This window comes from Acomys russatus, chromosome 13 (assembly GCF_903995435.1).
Source record: "Acomys russatus chromosome 13, mAcoRus1.1, whole genome shotgun sequence".
Classification (NCBI taxonomy): domain Eukaryota; kingdom Metazoa; phylum Chordata; class Mammalia; order Rodentia; family Muridae; genus Acomys; species Acomys russatus.
In genome coordinates, this window is record NC_067149.1 from 51,213,205 (window position 1) to 51,231,714 (window position 18,510).

At 49.7% G+C, this 18,510-nt stretch overlaps 2 protein-coding genes across 3 annotated transcripts; both read right to left on the reverse strand.

The window, feature by feature from the left end:
* Window positions 1–1,652: 1,652 nt before the first annotated feature.
* On the reverse strand, window positions 1,653–8,368 carry Tapbpl (TAP binding protein like). Its single transcript, XM_051155391.1, has 7 exons — window positions 8,156–8,368; window positions 7,163–7,393; window positions 6,754–7,026; window positions 4,802–5,140; window positions 3,514–3,819; window positions 1,860–1,943; window positions 1,653–1,694 (listed from the first exon to the last, which is right to left on the reverse strand). The coding sequence occupies exons 1-7, from the start codon at window positions 8,217–8,219 to the stop codon at window positions 1,678–1,680; spliced, it is 1,314 nt and encodes a 437-aa protein (XP_051011348.1). The 5' UTR covers window positions 8,220–8,368; the 3' UTR covers window positions 1,653–1,677.
* A 1,377-nt stretch (window positions 8,369–9,745) lies between these two features.
* On the reverse strand, window positions 9,746–16,380 carry Cd27 (CD27 molecule). 2 transcript variants are annotated; one of them, XM_051155393.1, is made up of 6 exons: window positions 16,121–16,380; window positions 15,853–15,984; window positions 11,191–11,370; window positions 10,902–10,976; window positions 10,271–10,390; window positions 9,746–10,056 (listed from the first exon to the last, which is right to left on the reverse strand). In XM_051155393.1, exons 1-6 carry the CDS (start codon window positions 16,254–16,256, stop codon window positions 9,941–9,943), a joined length of 759 nt encoding a protein of 252 aa, XP_051011350.1. In that variant the 5' UTR covers window positions 16,257–16,380; the 3' UTR covers window positions 9,746–9,940. The 2 variants fall into 2 exon arrangements, with proteins under 2 accessions (XP_051011350.1, XP_051011349.1); XM_051155392.1 differs by lacking the exon at window positions 10,902–10,976.
* Between the last annotated feature and the right edge of the window lie 2,130 nt (window positions 16,381–18,510).

Genomic DNA, 18,510 nt, shown 5'->3' on the forward strand with positions numbered 1-18,510 from the left:
TGCTCTAACCACTGAACCATCTCTCCAGCCCCTCCCCCGCTCCCTTTAAAACATTGTTCTGTTCCTAACAATGTCTACAAAAAATGGCTTCTAAAACCAGATCTTGTTTTATTTTATTTTGTTCTGAGACAGGGTTTCTTTGTGTAGCCCTGCCTGTCTTAGACTCGCTCTCTAGACCAGGTTGTCTTTGAACTCACAGAGATCCGCCTGTCTCTGCCTCTGAAGTGCTGGGAGTAAAAGCGTGCACCACCATTCTCTGTTTCATTTTTTAAAAAATTATATTTAGGGCTAGAAAGTTGGCTGAGCAGTTAAGAGCACTTGTTGCTCTTGTAGAGTATCTGGGTTGGATTCACAGCACGTACATGATAGCTCAAAACCATTCCCAGGGGATCTGGTGCTCCCTTCTGGTACCAGGCACATAGGTGGTGACATACATACACGCAGACAACACACTCAACACACATAAAATAATACATCTAAAAAGAACTTCCAGAGGTTGTGTGACCCCTGCAGGCTTCTGCATGGATGTGGTGCACATATACACACTCAGGCGCGCGCGCGCGCACACACACACACACACACACACACACATACACACACACACACACACAAATATTTTTTTTTTTTTTTAAATATTTATTTATTTTTATGTATACAGTGCTCTATCTGCATTGACAGCTTCATGCCAGAAGAGGGCATCAGATCACATTATAGATGGCTGTGAGCCACCATGTGGTGCTGGGATTTGAACGCAGGACCTCTGGAAGAGCAGACAGTGCTCTTAACCTCTGAGCCATCTCTCCAGCCCACACAAATATTTTTTAAAAGATACATTTTTTTTTATGTGTATACCTGTTTTTCCTGCATGTATGTCTGTGTACTACGTGCATGCCTGGTGTCCAAGGAGGCCAGAAGAGGGCATTGGGTCTCCTAGTTACAGATGGTTGTGAGTTGCCATGTGCTGCTGGGAACCAAACCCAGGTCATCCGGAAGAGCAATTAGTGCTCCTAACCACCGAGTCATCTCTCAAGCCTCCCCTGCCTTATTTTTTGATAATAGACCTTATAATCCAGCTTTTATATGCTGAGTTGCACTGTATCCACAAGGCATTTCAGAGAAATGAGCACAAGAAGCCTGTCCTGTAGCTGAGGGAGTGTAGTCTAAGTCTCACAAACTCCTGGCAGCTGTGCATACAGCAGTGGCGCTGTAGCCCTGGCAGGCCTCTGTGGGCCTCTGCTTTATACCTTGAAACTGCAAGTCGAAGCAGCTCAGAATGGGACCCCAGACCTTTGCCGGGACCAACCGGGGGAAAGAGAAGAAAGTAGAAAAGGTTGGCTCTGTAGACACAATGTGTTTTTATTTGGACAAGGTTAGAGTTTGTGAGTGGTGGCCAGCCCATACCCTCTTTCCCCCTTTCACTTTATTTGCCCCATTTCATTTCTTAGATTTCTTAACACCTCATGTCAAATATGGCCGTTGGTGTTAGCCTCCACTCGATAATCCTGTCCTCCCTCTCTTGTCGCCTCTGCTTCCATCAGCCCACTGTTCTCAACAGTGAAGGAAGGCAGCACCTCACTCCCCACGTGGTGCCTCCTTCAGTCCCACACCTCAGCATAGACAGGGTCCTTCCGGTAGCTGGAACACGAGCATTCCGGGAGAGCGGCTACCCAGAGTGCCTCAGGGTCTTGGCGGACCTTGGTGAAGAAGGTGAGAGAAAATGGAATTAGATTGGTTTCAAGTGGGTAATTCCAAAAGCAGCTGTTGGGAGTACGGTAGAAACATCTGGGACTTGGCACTTTGGGCTTCATCTCTGCTTTGGGTGGGCAGGTACTTGGGAGCGGGGTTATCTACAAACTCACCCTGCTGTCTCCGAAGTCCCAGATACAGCAGTGCCAAAAGGAAGAGAATGCTGGCAAAGATGACTCCAAAGGCTCTTCTCTGCTCTGTGGGTGAGAGTGAGCACAGAACCACGTGCTGAGGCCTCCTCCCCTAGGCTGAGGCTCCCGCTAGGCTGAGGCTCCCCCTAGGCTGAGGCTCCCCTAGAGTGCCTCTCCCTTCAGGAAGCAGGCTCTGCAGTGGGTGCTTGTGAGTTCTCACTGGAGGACCTGGGCTGGTGCACACAGCAGCCCCTGCATTTGTTCAAGGTTGTCAGCTGTCTATGTCGCTGTTCTGCCTCTTCTTACACCAGGGCTTTGTTCTGAGACAATCTCACTGACGTCCAAGCTAGCTTTGGATTTATAATCCTGCTGCAGCCTTCAAGTGCTGTGATTATGGACACACGCCACTATACCCTCTTTCACCTTGGACACTAGAAAATGTTTTGCAGAAGAGATTGGGGTTATACTAGTGACAAACATCAGATAGCTAGGGAAGAGTGTGAGCCAAAGCAAACCCTAAGTTTTGGGGAAGCTCAGAGTTTAGTGAGCAGCCAAATGAGATTTTAGGCTCTTGGATATTTTCATTTTGAGGTGTATATCCTTTCCTGCTTAAAGCTGCAACATTCTATGGCCTCTGCGGTGAAACCCTAGTGTGTGATGCATTGAGATTATAGGGTGTTCAGCTTGCCTGCTGGCTGGTTTTTTTCTTTTACTGTTTATTGGCAGAGAACCCTGGGGAAACGGCTCAGCGTCTGCAAATATTGGCTGACTCACCTGTAGGATGAGTGCTGGACGTGGTGACAGTGTCTGTAGTCCCAGCTCTTTGGGAGGCTGAGTAGGAGGGTTGCTTGGCACGGGAGTTTGAGGCCAGCCTGAGTGGCAGTAAGGCCCATTTCCAAAAACAAACAGGAGGTGTAATGTGGGAGAGCAGCCTTGAAGAGTTGCCTAAGTAGTTAAGAGCTCTTGCTCTTGCAGAGGACCTGGGTTCCATTCCCAGCAGCCACACGGTGGCTCACAACCACCTGTAACTCCAGTCTCAGGGGATCTGGTGTCCGCTTCTTGGCCTCCATGAGCACTGCATGCACACAGTGTACTTATATCAGGCAAACCACTCAAACACACAGAATATTAAAATCAGTGTAGGAAGCTGAGTTCAGAGTAGCTGGTGATGTTAATGTGCAGATGTGTTTACCTTGAAATATTGCCTCTCGGCCTTTCTCCCACATTCCCTTGGCTATAGCCATGTTCCCTAAGTTCTCTGTAGGCTGCTGTACAGTTTGATGTCACACGAGCTGAGCTGAGTCTTAAGGGCTCCCTTCTTGCTGAACTACCTAACCGGGTTCGAGCGTCTGTTCTGGGTCTTATTCCCTGCCTGCCTCCACCTGTCCCTCTAGCTGTTCCACCTGCCTCCACCTGTCCCTCTAGCTGTTCCAAGCTCTGTCACCCCTGATCTCCAGCCCAAGCTGCTTATTTGGAGGCTGGGGATTCACAGCGGTGGAGGCTGCCGCTCTGGGAGAGGTAAAGTCAAGAGTGTGAAGAAGGTGGACCTGAGGGAAGTGTGTGGGCGTCACCACGAGGCCACAGGTGACATGGAAGTAGGAGGAGGACATGGGGAGGAGAAGGACACTCCCGGTACCTGTGTGTGTGGATATCCTCATGCTGACTCTGCGGGGCTCCTCCAGGGAGATGTGGGTAACTTGGCAAATGTAAGTGGCACCGGAGGGGCCAGGCTCCACTGTCACAGTGGAAGAGATGCTGTAGGTTCCCATCATGCTTTGCCTGAGGCCAGAGAACGAGGCACCAGAGACTTGGGCTGGAATTCCACCTGGCTCCTCTCGAATCCATGTCACTGCCACATCCATAGGGTAATAGCCAGCCACACTGCAGACGAGGGAAGGCAGCAGGTCTTTGTTTGCCAAGTTCAGTTGTACTTTGGGGGGAGCTGGAGAAAGAATGAGTGAGGAATAGGTTATAGAGGCAGCCAGTGATTGCTCATTGTGATCAGAGCTGCTCCTTCTGCCTGTCCCTGATTGGCAGGGATTGGTTGGGAGCACAGCATGAAGGTTCTTGTGCCCACAGAACTCCAGGGAAACCAGGAATGTTAAGCATGCAGGACTGTCTTTGTAGTGGGAAAGGTATTTAAAAAACAAAAACAAAAACAAAAAACACCTGTTCTTCCGTCCAGAAAGTTGGAAATAGGAAGTGATCAGTAGCCTAGGGATTTGTGTTTTCTGTTGGGCCAGGCCATATGGAGCTCCTACAACCAGGACTGGAGGTGGCCACTACTTTAAATGACCCTTACATTATCTGTATAGCCAGGGGCTCCCCCAAGCTTCCCAAACCGGGACTAGAGGTGGCTAATAGCCCAAATGACCTCTATACTGTCTGGATGACTGAGACCAGCCCAGAGCCTTCCCTAGGCCCTAAAGCTGGTAGAGGGAGCCTCTCTCTAGAACCCATCTTCTGGGAAGAAATGACACTACCCTGAGACAAGTTTTGATGTAATTACAGGAACCCCCCCCCCCAATTATATTGTGTTTAAACGTGTTGGGAACAGACTACCCGATCAGACTCCCCAAGTCTAATTCAGGGTGACAAGAGTTTTTATTCTCACCTCTTTGTGGTTTGCTTTCCTGCCTGGACGCCTGCAGGGTCCCCTCAAGGAAGTGGTTCAGAGGACTGAAGTTACAGATGGCCAGCCAGGGCGGTACGGTTCTGGGCTGGTCATTTCTCGGGGGACTTATCTTGGTGCTCAGTGAGGGCTCCCTCATCTGATGCTACCTGTGCCTCCAGGATGACGCTGGAGCTTGGGTTGTGGGAATGACTTTCAGGAAGTCCCCTCTGGCTTTGGGTTCTAGGCTGGAGAACACGCCCCCAGGCGCCCCCTCTCCCTTCTCCCCAGAACAAGCAAGGCCTGGCCTCACCTAAGATGTTAAGTAGGATGATCTGTTGAGCTTGGTACAGAGAGGTAGTGACCTGGCAGATGTAGCTCCCCTCATCCTTTAGGCTGAGGTTGGGTAAGGTGAGGGAGGCATCCCCAGCCGCGAGTAGCTGCTCAGGCTCCAGCGAGGCACCCGTGCGCAGAGCCTGCACCTGCCCTGTCTTCCAGCTGTACACCAGCTGGCCGCTGCCTTTATGCTGCAGCCGCCACTCCACGCCAGTGAGGTCCAGGCCTGGTGCCGTGGAGAAACTGCAGTGCAGAGAGACAGAGGACCCCAGGAGATGATTCACGGCCTGGGTCTCTGATGTCACCTGGAACTCCACTGTAGAGAGAAAAAAGGATGACTTGTGGCCTGTGCCCTCCTTGAGGTCCCCTGGCCTCTGAGCTGGGACAGACAGCTTCTACCAATTGAGTTCATTTCCTGTCCAATGGAGTCACACATAAACGGGGCTCTGCAAGGGCAGCATGGCACATGTGAGTGTGAACTCAGGGCTCTGCTGCTTCAGTCTCGCCAGTGTTAGGATTGCAGGTGTGTACAGACACACCAGGTTTACTACTCAACTCTACTTTCCATGAATAAAACCCTACTGAGGTATATATGCACTGGGCCCCTTGTTACTATAAGTAAAACACCCAGCCTTGATATGCTTCTGGGATCATTGGCGCTTGTGAAGCAAATGGCCTTGACTTCCAGCTGTAAGATGTAACTGTACATGGGGACATTTGGGGGTGAAGTACCTACGGCCCAGTCAGCTCAAGGGGAGATTATATGTCTGTTTTAGTGGAGAGAGGGGAAGTACGACGTGATGATCGATGAAATGGGTCAAGGCTGTGTGGGTGTGTTATGTAACGTTTGTAGGTTTGAATAATCTCAGAAAGGAAGAAGCCCTAAGCCACACAAGGCCTGACGTAGATGCTGGACATCTTTTGTGATGTGTCAGGGCACGTTTAGGTAGGGCTTTAGAGCCAGTGGGTGTAGAGTGCATGCCTGTACTGTCAGCCACTCAGGGGCTTGACAGGATCACAAGTTCAAGGCCTGCCTGGGCACTGTGGTGAGACCCCCCCCTGTTTCACAAAAAAAACTGAAAAAGCAGTTGTAGCTGTAGCTCAGTGGCAGGACACTTGTTTAGCACAGGGTCTAGGTTCAGTCCTCAGTACAGGACAAAATAATACTAACGGCAAATGTTTCTAGGGTCTTCTGTGGACTCGGTTTTCTTCATTTTGGAGGCAAAATATTGAACAGGACTCTCCACATACCTGTCATGTTCTCAATTTTTTGTACCTGGTAGGAGGTGCTAAGTGGGAGAGGACAAGGACTTGGGGTTCACTAGTAGGAGGCACTGAGCAAATTCTGTCCCCCCATGCGCTGCTGCAATTGCTGAGAAGCACCAGACCAGCCTCAATTTTCACTGGGAGGAAACAGGTGCGTGGCTGAGTAAGACAGCAGTAACAACGTGTGTATACAGAGTAACTTCATGTGTTGCTTCCCCATGACAGCCAGTGAAATAAAAAACATCTCTATTTTGGAGAAAATACTTGATGATTTTTATGTTTTGACCCCTTCCCTCTTCTTGAGTCAGGATATTTTAGAAAGAAAAGATGAAGGTCTGTGAGGTACCCTAGGAGGACCTACAAGTTAGATTATAGACTTTGTTTCCTTCCTTCTATCCCATCTCTCACCACCACCCAAAACAAACAAAACCTTGGGGCTACTGAGAGGGCACAGTGGGTACAGGTGCTTGCTGCCAAGCCTGGTGAAGTAGTTCAGTCTCTGGAACCCACGTAGGAGAAGGAAAGAACCAACTCCTGCAGTCTGTCCTCTGATCTTCACCTGTGTGCTGTGGCATGTGTGCGTGCACACACACACACACACACACACACACACACAAATAAAAAATTTTAAAAACCCTTGTGCCACTGCTTTTATTGTCTCACCTTCAGTCCTCACAGTGCCCTGGGGGCTCATGGGTAGGTTCAGCGTAGGGTGCCAGACAGCTCCAGTGTCAGCATCTCTGAGAGTCTTCATCACCATGGAGACACTGGGGCCCCCTCGAGAGACCTGTATGTTGATGATGAACCAATCTGCTCTCTCAGAAGTGGCCTCTTGTGTGGCCTGGAGGAAATACTGGGAGATCTCACAGGTCACCACCTTCCCACTGCAGTCAGCATGGAGCAAAGCCTCCGCCTGGGGAATCTGTACCAAGTCCACTGTGGAGAAGGGTGGCACAAAAAAGTGATGCTGGCTGGACACACCGCTGGGCAGCTGGGACGAGGGTGTGGCTAGACAGGACTGGGAACTGGGCTGTCCCTGTGGAGGAAGCCTAGGACGACGCAAAGCTTTTACCTGAGGCCTCAAAGATAATAAGTGAACCATCTTCGGCCGCTGTGCTTCCTTGGAAATCTGTGATGCCTTCCAGGGAGCCATCGTCCAGCACTGGCACCTGCTTCAGCACAAGCAAGGCCTTTTCTCTGTCCCCACTGCTGGCAAAGGCCCCTCGGTGCCTGTCTTTTGTCACCAAGAAGCAGTCTAGGACTATGTCCGTGGCCTGCCACTGGCTTTCTGCTGTGAGGGGCTCTGCAGAGAAAGTGATATGAGTACCCCCTTTTCTCCGCGGTTGCTTCCCACCCCTCCCCCAACCATGGCCGCATCACTAGGTGGGTTGCCTTCTGGGTCCTGCTGTGTTGGTGTTATTACATCATGTATAAACCCAGCTGCTGGAGAGGCACCTGCTACCCAGGCAGCTACTCAGGTAATCATCCTAAATTCTAGATCTGTCCTGTTTATAGCCAGAGGATTATGTTTTCATATTTCTACATTCCAAATGTGAGATGCAAGGAAATTTCTTGAAAGGAATTCCCAGTAAAAACAAAACAAAACCCAAAAAACAAAGGAGCAAGTGCTGCCATGGGAGAGAGGGGCTGGGGCACTTTCTGCTCCTAGGGACGTTGACAGCCATTTTCTCATTTCCTAACCTGCCCAGAGTCCTCTGCTTTCTGTCATTGCTGTGGCCCTTAGCCTCCCCTACCAGGAGTCACCTCCCAAGTGATGTCTTAACCTGGGGAGCCTGTTCCTCTTCTTCGGCTCACAGGGCAGCGCCTTCTCTCATGAAATGGCGACACCCTGCCCCTTCCACAGAGGAAGCCTCTCTACTCTTTCTTTTGAGTTCTCAGTCGTACCCCTCACCAAATTAGTTCCTCGTGTTGTTAAGTGTCGCACTCAACTGCTGGGCTTAGAGGACAAGTGGAAGCTGCTGCTGTTGTGGGTAAGTGGCTCCCTGGGGCTCCATTAGCTCAGTGCCCCAGCCCCGCCCCCCACCCGCCAGATCACGGCACTCACCAGTCTCTGTCGCCCCAGAGAGAGCCAAACTGAACAGCAGACACCAGCTGAGCTCCGAGCCCATGAGGTTGCTCTCAGGCTCTCCCTTGCTGGAGATCCCCCGCAGCCGAGGAGAGGGTTCTGTGAGCACCTTCCTTGTACTTGGTCTCTTCTCTAGTCTGCTTCTCTTTCACTTTCACTTCAACTGCCTATGTCGCCTGGGGCCTTTGGCAGCAGCAGCCAGAACCCCCACTCGCCTGTCCGTCTCCCTTCTGTCCATCCCGCACCCAAGACATCCCCAGGTGATTTAAAAACCTGAAATTAGCGCATGGTTTCTTTTCCCATCAGCCTTAACTATGAGAAAGCTGGAGAGGGGCTGGAGCCAGGAGATCAGGTTTCCCAGAAGTCTGGGCCCTTCTTTGCAGTCCCTGTGAAATCCTGTTGGTCTGCTCTGGTGACAACTCCCTGTTCAGATTCATAACCCCACGGGTGAGATGGGGTGTGGCCGGCTAGTGGGAGTGGAGGAAGCTGGAGAGCCACAATATGGAGTCTCACTTTAAATGTGTGTGTGTGTGTTAGTTAGACATGTGCATGGGGATGGGTTATGCCCAGCCATACCTGTGTGAGGAGGGTAAGGACACTGCGTGTCTTGAGCTATTACTCCACCTTACTCTTCTGAGACAGGGTCTCTCTCTGAACCTGGAGTTGTTTGGTGGCCAACAAGTACCAGTGACCTCCTGTCTCCACTCCAACCCCTGCCCTTCCAACACTCCTACCTCTTGAATTACAAGCACCCAGGGCCACATTGGAGCTATTGTTTTATAAATTGTTTTGGTTTTATTTGTTTATTTGTTTTTTTCGATACAAGGTCTCTCTGTGTTATGCTTGGCTGCCCTGGACTCACTTTGTAGACCAGGCTGGCCTCAAATGATCTGCTTGTCTCTGCCTCCCAAGTGCTGGAGTTAAAGGCATGTGCTACCATGCCCGGCCTTGTTGTTTTTCTTATGTGGGTGCTGGGTATTTGAAGCTAACATTCCCCCCTCACTCTTTCTTCCTCTTTCTCCTCTTTTTTTCCTCCTAATTTTGTAGGGAGGGAAATAGCACATGGAGCTAGCGTCCCTGGGCCATAAGGTCTGGCTATGGTTCCAATGCTTACCTACATTGAGAGACGAGGACAGTGTGTATAGAACTAGAAAAATGAATTTATTTACAGTTTTAGCTTAAACTGAGAGAAAGTCTCCGCTTTGCTCACAGCAGTGTCACAACTTACAGAGAAAATAAAACTAAAGCCAGAATGTCTGTGTGGCATTAGATAGTATCTCTTGCGGCAGGTCAGTCCTGGCACCAAGCCTCCTTCTGGGTAGCCCATTAAAATGTTTTAAAATTTTAATTTTAATCATGTGTTTGTGTGTATACCAAGTGTCTGTGGGTGACAGAGTTACAGGTGGTTTGGATCCATCTGAGGGTGTTGGGAATCGAACTCTGGAAGAACAACTTGTGCTCCTCACTGCTGAGCCATCTCTCCAGTCCTTGGTGGGCCATTTTCACCCTCAGCGTGTAATTTTGCCAGTTGTAGGGCTTCATTTAGAGGAAGTGTGTTTTAAGTCGAGAGTCTGAGCCTCCCCAATCTTGCTGGGCCACACACTGGGGATTCCGTTCTTGTCGTGGTCAGTCTCAGAAGGGCAGCTTGTGGAGTGTACTCAGGGAAGGGCCCCCTCATCACAATGTTAGGGGAGCAGGCCACCACCCAGATCTCCCCTGGACTCTATGGTGCTTCAGTGGAAAGGGCCCCACCCAGCACCAGGCTCAAGGGTAGGAAGCAGGTTCAGGCTTCCGGTAGTGTTCCTGGATGGGGACGGCGCTGCCCTCCTCCTCCCTGGGGCAGCTGTAAGGACAGAGCTCTTCGGGTTCTGCCTGGCCGTCTGTGAAAAGAATCAGCCAAGTTTTGGTCAGCAGTGGGGAGAAGTGAGGTGAAGGTGAGAAGAGGATAGCCGGGTCAGGGGGTGGTGGTGGTGGGGCGGCTGTGGGAAGGACGTGTAAAGAGAGAGTAGGTGGGTGAGGTTGGGATGGGGGGGACTTAGGTGGGTAGCAGAGCTGAGATGGTGAGCTGGGGGCAGGAGGGGGGCTGTCTCTTACTTGGTCCATGATTTCTCCTTTGATGGAAGAATAAGATTCCACCCAGAACGAAGACAAGGAACACGCTGGAGAAGGTCACAAAAATGTGGACGCAGCCTGAGCCGCACAGGGGTCTTTGCGCTGCAACAGGCAAGGGCACCGAGAGGCTTTGGAGGAGGGTTGAACCCTGGACTCTCAGTCCAGCCTGTCCTTTTCCTGCCTGTTATTACCCTTCCCCCGTTGGACTAGTTCCCTCTCTCCTAATCTCTAGCTCGCTTCTGCTCAACAACTCCCCCCCCCCCCCCCCCCCCCCCGCCAACCCCTAACTCTGTCTTTCTCTTTCTGTGCATAGTGAGTGCATGTGTGTGATGCAGAGTCCCAGTTATCCTGTGAGACAGGGGTCCTCTCTGACCTGGGTATGTCAGCTAAGCTGGCTCTGAATGTTAGGGTTACAGATGCGTGCTACCATACCCAGCCTCTTTTTCTGTGGATACTGCGTATCATGCGTGCCCCTTTATCTGCTGAAGTTTCTCCCCAGCTCTATAAACATATCCCTCACCCCATGCTTAGGAGTTTCCCTTGCTTAGGGGCTGTCCTCTTTCCTCTGTGATTTCTCCTTGGGGTGGGGGTGAGGGAGAGGGAGAAAACTCACATTGTGGCCAGTGGGTATACACAGTTGAGTGAGGAAGCTGCCTGAAGTCAGCTGCAGTCCTGGCCTCTAGCTTCTCTGGAAGGGACAGACAGAATGCATCACAGCAGGAAACCTCCCCAGAATGCACCGGGCTGAAAGCCTGTGATGCCGCAGGAGTGAGAGGGAAAGCAAGCTGACCCAGAACCTAGCTTGGAGTGAGTGCCAAGTGGACAGTGCTGGGTAGGCTGGCTGCCTTCCCACCCCCGCCCCCCCACACCGAGACTGGATTGAGGAGCAGCCTGCTACTTACCTGTGGCATTGGGTGAGTTGATGGGGTTCGGAGCTGGGCTCAGGGCCTCAGATGGCTGTCTAGTCTGTGTAGGGCTTAGAGGATGATTACAGTCTGTACACTCCTGGTCCCTGCACTGCCAGCCCTTGGAGCAGGTGCACTCGGTATTGGAAGTGACCGTGCAATTGCGAATGCGATGACCTTGGGAGAGAGGAGAGAGTCAGGAGAAACAGGGCACAGCAGATCTTTAGAGGTCTTTAGGTCTTTAGGTGTCTACTTGGCCCTGATCCTCACCTGAGACCCACTCAGAGGATGTAGATGTTTTCCCACTGCCATCACCTTACCTGTGTCCCCCCCCCCCCCCCCCCCCCCCGCCACCTGCTACCTTGCTATTGTTTTTGAAGAAGAATGGGGGACAGGAAATTCACAGGCTCAGAAACTGAAAGTAAAAGATTGTTTAATTTTCTTTCCTACTCACTGCTACTTGAAAGGTTTTTTCTGTGTTTTTTTTTTTTTTTTACTGGCATATTATATACTTCTGTAGAAATGTGCACATCATAAGGACAAAGCTTAGCGAGGCGTGGTGGTGCATGCCTTTAATCCCAGCCCTCACTCTGTGAGTTCGAGGTATACATAGTGAATCCAGGACAGCCAAGGCTACACAGAGAAACCCTGTCTCGAAACCCCTCCCCCAAAGAACCAAAAAAAAAAAAAAAAAAAAAAAAAAAAAAAAAAAAAAGAACAAAGCTTAAGATTCAGTATAAGGGGCGGAGTGATGGCTCAGTAGTAAAGGTCCCTGATGCCAAACCTGAAAACCTGAGTGCAATCCTTGGGACACATATGTTGAAAGAAGAGACCTGACTCATACAAGCTGTCCTCTGACTTCCACCAGTGCACTATGGCAGGCATGTACTCCCACACACAAACAAACAAACAAATAAATATACTTTAAAAGTTAAAAAAAAAAAAAAAGCTGCCAGGTATGGTGGCACATACTTTTCATCCCAGCACTTGGGAGGGAGAGCCAGAAGGATCTCTATGAGTCTGGGTCCAGCTGTGTGTGAGTTCCAGGATAACCTAGGCTACATAGTGATCTTCTGTCTCAAAACTTTAACAAAAAGTACAGCCGCATAGTAAGAAACAGTACATATAAATTATAATAAATAAATAAATCTTAAAAAAGGAAACAGTCCATAACCAACACTGTCCTCTTTCAGTAACTAAGCTTTCACAACATGGTCATTGCCTTGACTTCTGCTGCCATAAAATAGCTATGCCCCTATCTGTGCTATGTGAGTGGAATCATTTAGTGGGACCTCAGTTTTGTCTGGCTTCTTTTACTTAACGAACCTAACTTTTTGCTTAATTTACATTTTCTTTTAATTACTTTGTGAATTTTAGCTATTTTCTTGGCTGTAATTGCAGGTCATTCTTTCTCATGACTGTATAATATTCCATTTACGTATCCATCTGATCAGCGGCCAGAGAACATTTGAGGAATCTCCAGTTTTTAGCCGTTAAGAATAGTGTGTCTATGACGCATGGTATGTTTTTAATGTTGCCAGAGACTAACTTGAGTGTAGGCATCATTTGCACTTAAGATAGACAGTTTAACCCAGAGTAGGGGCCAATGCTGGGAGCAGCCCATCAGTTATACCAGCGGGCAGTGTGCTGTGCTGTGCTGTGCTTACAGGTTGTTGGGGTTGAAGGGGAGCGTGACTCTGTGAAAGGCAACAATGTCTGGATGTGGGACACACTCCCGGGAACTCAGGTAGCTCTAGGAGCCCTACAGGTAGAAGAGGGCTGCAGAACGAGTGGCTGGCAAAGACCTGCATCAACTGTAACAGTTTTCTTTTGCTTAGGCTGACTCTGAAGGCAAAAGTGAAGGAGCCAGCCTGGCGCTTAGTGAAGGGGCTGAGGGCAGACTGGGTGTTAGCACACGGCCTTTTGATAAGGCCACAGAGTGAGGCAGGAAGCTTTGGTTAAGAAATACCCAGCCATGTGGAGGCTGCTGCCAGTCTTATCCTAAGTGTTTATGTTGCTTTGCTGGGTGTGTGCTGGCACATGCCTTTAATCCCAGAATTTAGGAGACAGATGAATCTCTAGGAAGAGGCTAGTTTGGTCTATGTAGCCCAGGCAGGGCTGCATAGAAAAATCTTGCCTCAAAACAAAGAAATAAACCAACTACAACCAGTGTTTCTTTTATTATGACTTTATTCTCCTTGGTGTATAAAAAGCGTGGAATGTTTCATGAATCTGTGTGTTAATCTTTCTTGTATCTTTTGAGTTTCAGCGTTTGTGCCACCAACGTGAGCCCTTGACCAGTGCCTCGCCATGCTGTGCTGAGGATGGCGCCCAGTCCACTGAGATGCGAGATGGATCTCTTTGATGGGTTCACAGTGGGGGAACTTTTGTTGTTGTTACTGTTTGAGATGAGGCTTCTCTATGTAGCCCTGGCTATCCTGGAACGTGCTCTGTAGACCAGGCTGGCCTTGAACTCAGAGATTCTCACAGCGATCTGCCTGCCTCTGCCTTGGAGTGCTGGGATTAAAGAAGTGTACTACCATGCCTGGCTCCATTTTTTTTTTTTTTTTTAAAGACAATGTCTCTCTTTGTAGCCTTGGCTGTCCTGGACTTGCTTTGTGGACCAGGCTGGCCTCAAATTTACAGTGATTCACCTGCCTCTGCCTCCTGAGTGCTGGGATTACAGGTGTGCGCCACTACACCTGGCTGTTTGTTTTTTTTAAAAAAAGACTATAATATTAAAAGACAACTTATTAGCTAGACACAGTGGTGCATGCCTGTAATCCCAGCACTCGGGAGGCAGAGGCAGGCGGATTGCTGTGAGTTCAAGGTCAGCCTGGTCTACAAAGTGAGTCCAGGATAGTCAAGACTACACAGAGAAACCTTGTCTCAAAAAAGCAACAACCCCCCCCAAAGACAACTTAATCAAACCACACAGTTAAGTTATAATTGTCTTCCTAAAAGTGTCTTGTTGGATATATGGGAAAATATATATATTGTATGTTTTTTGAGACAGGGTTTCTCTGTGTAGACCAAGCCTGGCCTTGAACTCATAGACCTACCTGCCTCTGCCTTCCAATTGTTAAGATTAAAGGCATGGGCTACCATGCCCAGCCTTACTTATATGAAGCTCCCCCCCCCCCATATAGGGTTTCTCTATGTAGCCTTGGCTGTCCTGGACTCACTTTGTAGACCAGGCTGGCCTTGAACTCACAGTGATCAGCCTGTCTCTGCCTCCCAAGTGCTGGGATTAAAGGCGTGCGCTACTAATGCCTGGCTGTATATGACGCTTTTAACACTTGGAAAAATAGCTCAATTTGGTTTAGGCACAGTGCGGTACTTCCGCAGGAATCATCTGAAAGCCCCCAGACAAGGCTTTTGTTGTCAGGCATTTGCCTCAGTGTAAGCATCAGGTGGTTGTGTTAACTTGTTAGAATTCACCAGCCAGTTGCCTCAACTTTCCAGAACACATTCTCTATTAGTGAAATTAATTTCTAGCTGGGCGTGGTGGTGCGCACCTTTAATCCCAGCACTCCGCAGACAGAGGCAGGTGGATCTCTGTGAGCTTGAGGCCAGTCTGGTCTACAAAGTAAGCTCAGGAGAGCCAAAGCTACACAGAGAAATCCTGTCTCGAAAAACCAACAAACAAAAATAAAAAACAAACAGACAAAAATACCAAATCAATTTTGACTTCTCACAGATTTTTTTGGTAACAGCAATTGAAATGTTACACACACACATACACAAGTGTCTTGCCAGCAACTGTTATTTCAAAGGGGCCTCTTCAAAGTGTGCTATTCTAGTGTCTGATAGCACAGGCATCCTGAGTCCCTAGCAGAGGTGGGGAAATGACAGCAGAGTTTGAAAACAGAGCTGCAGATATCCTACCTCTTCGTTTGCAAAAGTAGAAATTGATAAATTAAGAGAAAGGACAGATCTATTTGCTTTTTCCCCCAAAAGGCTTTTGTGCAAAAAGTTGCTATGCCCTGGCCTCTGATTATCTCCCAAATTCTGAACAGCTGACCTACAGATGTACACTGGGAACACGGGCCCTTCACTGGCTGGGAGTCGCTTTTCTGAAGCCTGGGTTTCTGGACTTGCCATACCCCCTTCTAAAATCTGATAAAGATAAAGACGTTTCGTTGTGTGTCCTCACGCACACATAGGACCTCAGGGGACAACTTGCATGCTGATTCTTTCCTTCTACCATGTGGCCAGGAATGAACTCACATTGCTGGGGCTTGGAGGTGGCAAGTATCTTTACCTACTAAGCCATCTTGTTGCCCCCCCACCTTTTTTTTTTTGAGACAAGGTCTTGACTTCTGTGATCAAGCAATCCTCCTGCCTCAGCCCACCTTTTAGTTGTGCTTATGGACATGTGCCATTGCACCAGGCCCCATCACTCCCTTTGTCCTCCCAATCTTATCTACAGAGTCCTCCTTACCACCCTTCCAATTCTGCATCCCTCCCACGAAATACTAGATAGCATCCCCCCACATGCCCTGCCCAAGGCACACTGCATTTAAGCACTGGCCCCCGCTTCCCATGAGCCTTGAAGCAGCTGACGCTCTCTGGCTCCAACTCTTTTGGCTTCTCTACAGCCAGCCTTGCAGCCCCAGCCTCTCTCGGTGTCACCTTTTGTACCCCTTACCCCCTTACCAGAGTTACAATGCCTGCAGTTCTCACAGTGTGGCCGGTGGTGGTAGTTTGGGGAGAAGGAGATGCCTGGGGTACACTGATCGCACTGAGTGGCTGTTCCGTCTTGGCTACAGTCCTTCACTAAGAATGTTCCTGTGAGCAGAATCAGGGTCCAGAATCAAACTCCAGGCTCTGCAGCTGCCACACTTCGCTTGAGCTCAGCCTTACCCCATGCACCCCCTTTCACCTTAAACAGCATTCCCCAACCCCTACTGAAGCCCACTCTTACCTGGCTCACACATCTGGCAGCACAGTCCTCCCTGAGTCCGGTAGTGTCTATCTGGGCAGATATTGGGGGCTGCAGTAGCTGAGAGCCCTATCAAGGTCCCCAGCATGCAGAGCCAGTAAGGAGGTGGCCATGTCATGGCTCCTGTCCTGGGAGATCTTTTCTGAGCCCCAGATATTGGTGTGGAGTCACTGGAGGCTCCTCTGTGCAGCAGCCTCCACTTGGGTGGTAAACCAACCTCCGATGGCAGTTGTGGCTGTTTTGGTTTTCTCTCTCTCTCACAGCAGCCTCCACCCCCTTCTCTTTTCCGCACTCTGGAGAGACTATGAAGGAGCAAACCCAGCACTGCTGCTCTTCACAGACACGTGCCCTCCTCAGACACCGCTCTCACTAATGAAGCCAGTGTCTAACCTGTCTACACATGCTGCTTTTCCTGGGACAGGGTACTGCCTGTCCTGTTCACAGGCTGGACACCAGATGCCCTCATCTGTCCCTGACATGTCTCCTCTCTCATTCTTTTCAGAGATGACCAGTTTGAAGAAGGAAAGGAGCCAGATTACTTCTGAAGCTCTTAGGGTCAGATTAGTTTTAGGATCATGACATTTTCAGATTCTTCATAAAACTAGCACCACAGGGCACTCTATTGGAGGTGGGGTAATGCAACTGACAACGGTATTGGGAGATGGTCTTATATATCCCCAAGGAAGCCTCAAACTTGCTTTGTAGCTGGGGATGACTTTGAACTTCTGACCTTTCTGCCTTCATCTCCTGAGTGCTGCTAGTGTTGCTAAAGGGGTGTGCCACTGTGCCACTGTTGCTGGTGTTACAGGGGTGTGCCACTGTGCCACTGTTGCTGGTGTTGCCATGCCAGGTTTATGTGATGCTGAGGATTGAACCCAAGACTTTTTGCATCCTGGGAAAACACTACCATCTGAGCTATGCCCTCAGCCTCAGATGCAGCACACATGCAGCAAGCTATTGCATGTACAGAGGGGAGGAGTCATGACAAACAGCCTTGCATAACTCAGGTTTGGTTTTCTTTCTTTCCTTCTTTCTTTTTGAGACAAGGTTTCTCTGTATAGCCCTGGCTGTCCTGGACTCCCTTTGTAGACCAGGCTGGCCTCGAACTCACAGAGATCCATCTGCCTCTGCCTCCTGAGTGCTGGGATTAAAGGTGTGTGCCACCACCCCTGGCCAGGTTTGGGTTTCTGGCCACAGAAGCTCTTCCAGCATTGCTTATAATTAATGGCCAAGAGTTAGACCTTGTCTCCTGTGTTCCTTTCTGTGCTGTAAGATCACCTGCAGTCTTCTTTAATCCTTGTGTGTGTGTAGGTGTGTGTGCAGGTAGTATTGTGTATGTGGATGCACAGTGTGGAGGTCAGAGGACAGCCTTGATTTTATTCCTCAAATGCATCTCTTCTTGTTCTTCTCATTCTTCTTGTTCCTGTTCTTCTTCTTCTCCCCTTCCCCCCTTTCTCCCCCTCCTCCCCCTCTTCCTCCTCCTTGCTGTTTTGAAACAGTATCTCTCACTGGCCTGGAAGTTGCCTACTAGAGGAGGCTGGCTAACCAACAAACCCAGGGATCCTCCTGTTTCCACTCCTCCAGCACTGAGATGAATATGCGCCACCATACACAGCCTTTAAAAACAAAACAGACCGGATAACATGGGATTTGGAGATCAAACTCTGGTCCTTGTACTTTCCTGACTGAGCTACCACTCCAGCCTGCTTTTCTTCCCTCTTAATGCCAGTCCGTGACGCAGCTATGCCCCCTGCCCATGGGACTTTTGCCAACCCCTCTCCTTCACCTACTCCCATTTTTATCCTTCCTTCTGGCTTCTGGCTGAGTTGGTCACCAGTGTCTTCAGGCACCTGAACCATCTCCCCTCATAGCCTTGGGCACGTGGGACTAAAGGCAGGCTCCCGGGTCAAGCCCAGTGACTAGTGACTAGCTCCTCTGGGAATTGACGTGCTGTTGGAGTCTCTGCACTGAAGACGCATGGACCTTTGAACTGCCCCATGCTTTCTTTCCCCGCTGACTGATCTTGAGGATGCGTCTCTTTTGGGGGCTTCACAGTTGTTTCCACACTGCTGGTGAAATGTCACAGCCTCATGGTCACACCTGGGGGATGTTAGATCTGCTCTATCTCATGCTTCGGTTTCCTGCCTCTTCATTTTTTCCACCCTCCTCCCTTTCCCCAGCCCCTCTCTATAGCTCTTCAAGGGTCCACTCACGCCAGGAGCCACAGCATGCTATGATTTAGAGTTGCTCAAGGGAAACTACCCTCCACCACATGCCCATCACAGACTGTGGCAGCTTTAGCACTGAAGGAACCTGCTTCCCCCTTCCCAGGCTCCCACAGCATCACCATTAATCATAATCTTAAAACAGAT

Bases quoted from the DNA above. Each gene is read 5' to 3' on its own strand.
- Tapbpl (XM_051155391.1), bottom strand. From the start codon at position 8,219: ATGGGCTCGGAGCTCAGCTGGTGTCTGCTGTTCAGTTTGGCTCTCTCT. The intron at 7,027-7,162 runs GTAAAAGCTTTG...CCTTCTCCACAG, and splicing joins TATTATCTTTGAGGCCTCAG to TGGACTTGGTACAGATTCCC. The intron at 1,944-3,513 runs GTACCGGGAGTG...TCTCACCCACAG, and splicing joins GAGGATATCCACACACACAG to AGCAGAGAAGAGCCTTTGGA.
- Cd27 (XM_051155393.1), bottom strand. From the start codon at position 16,256: ATGACATGGCCACCTCCTTACTGGCTCTGCATGCTGGGGACCTTGATA. The intron at 10,977-11,190 runs GTAAGTAGCAGG...TGTCCCTTCCAG, and splicing joins CAACTCACCCAATGCCACAG to AGAAGCTAGAGGCCAGGACT. The intron at 10,057-10,270 runs GTAAGAGACAGC...TTCTTTTCACAG, and splicing joins AAGGAGAAATCATGGACCAA to ACGGCCAGGCAGAACCCGAA.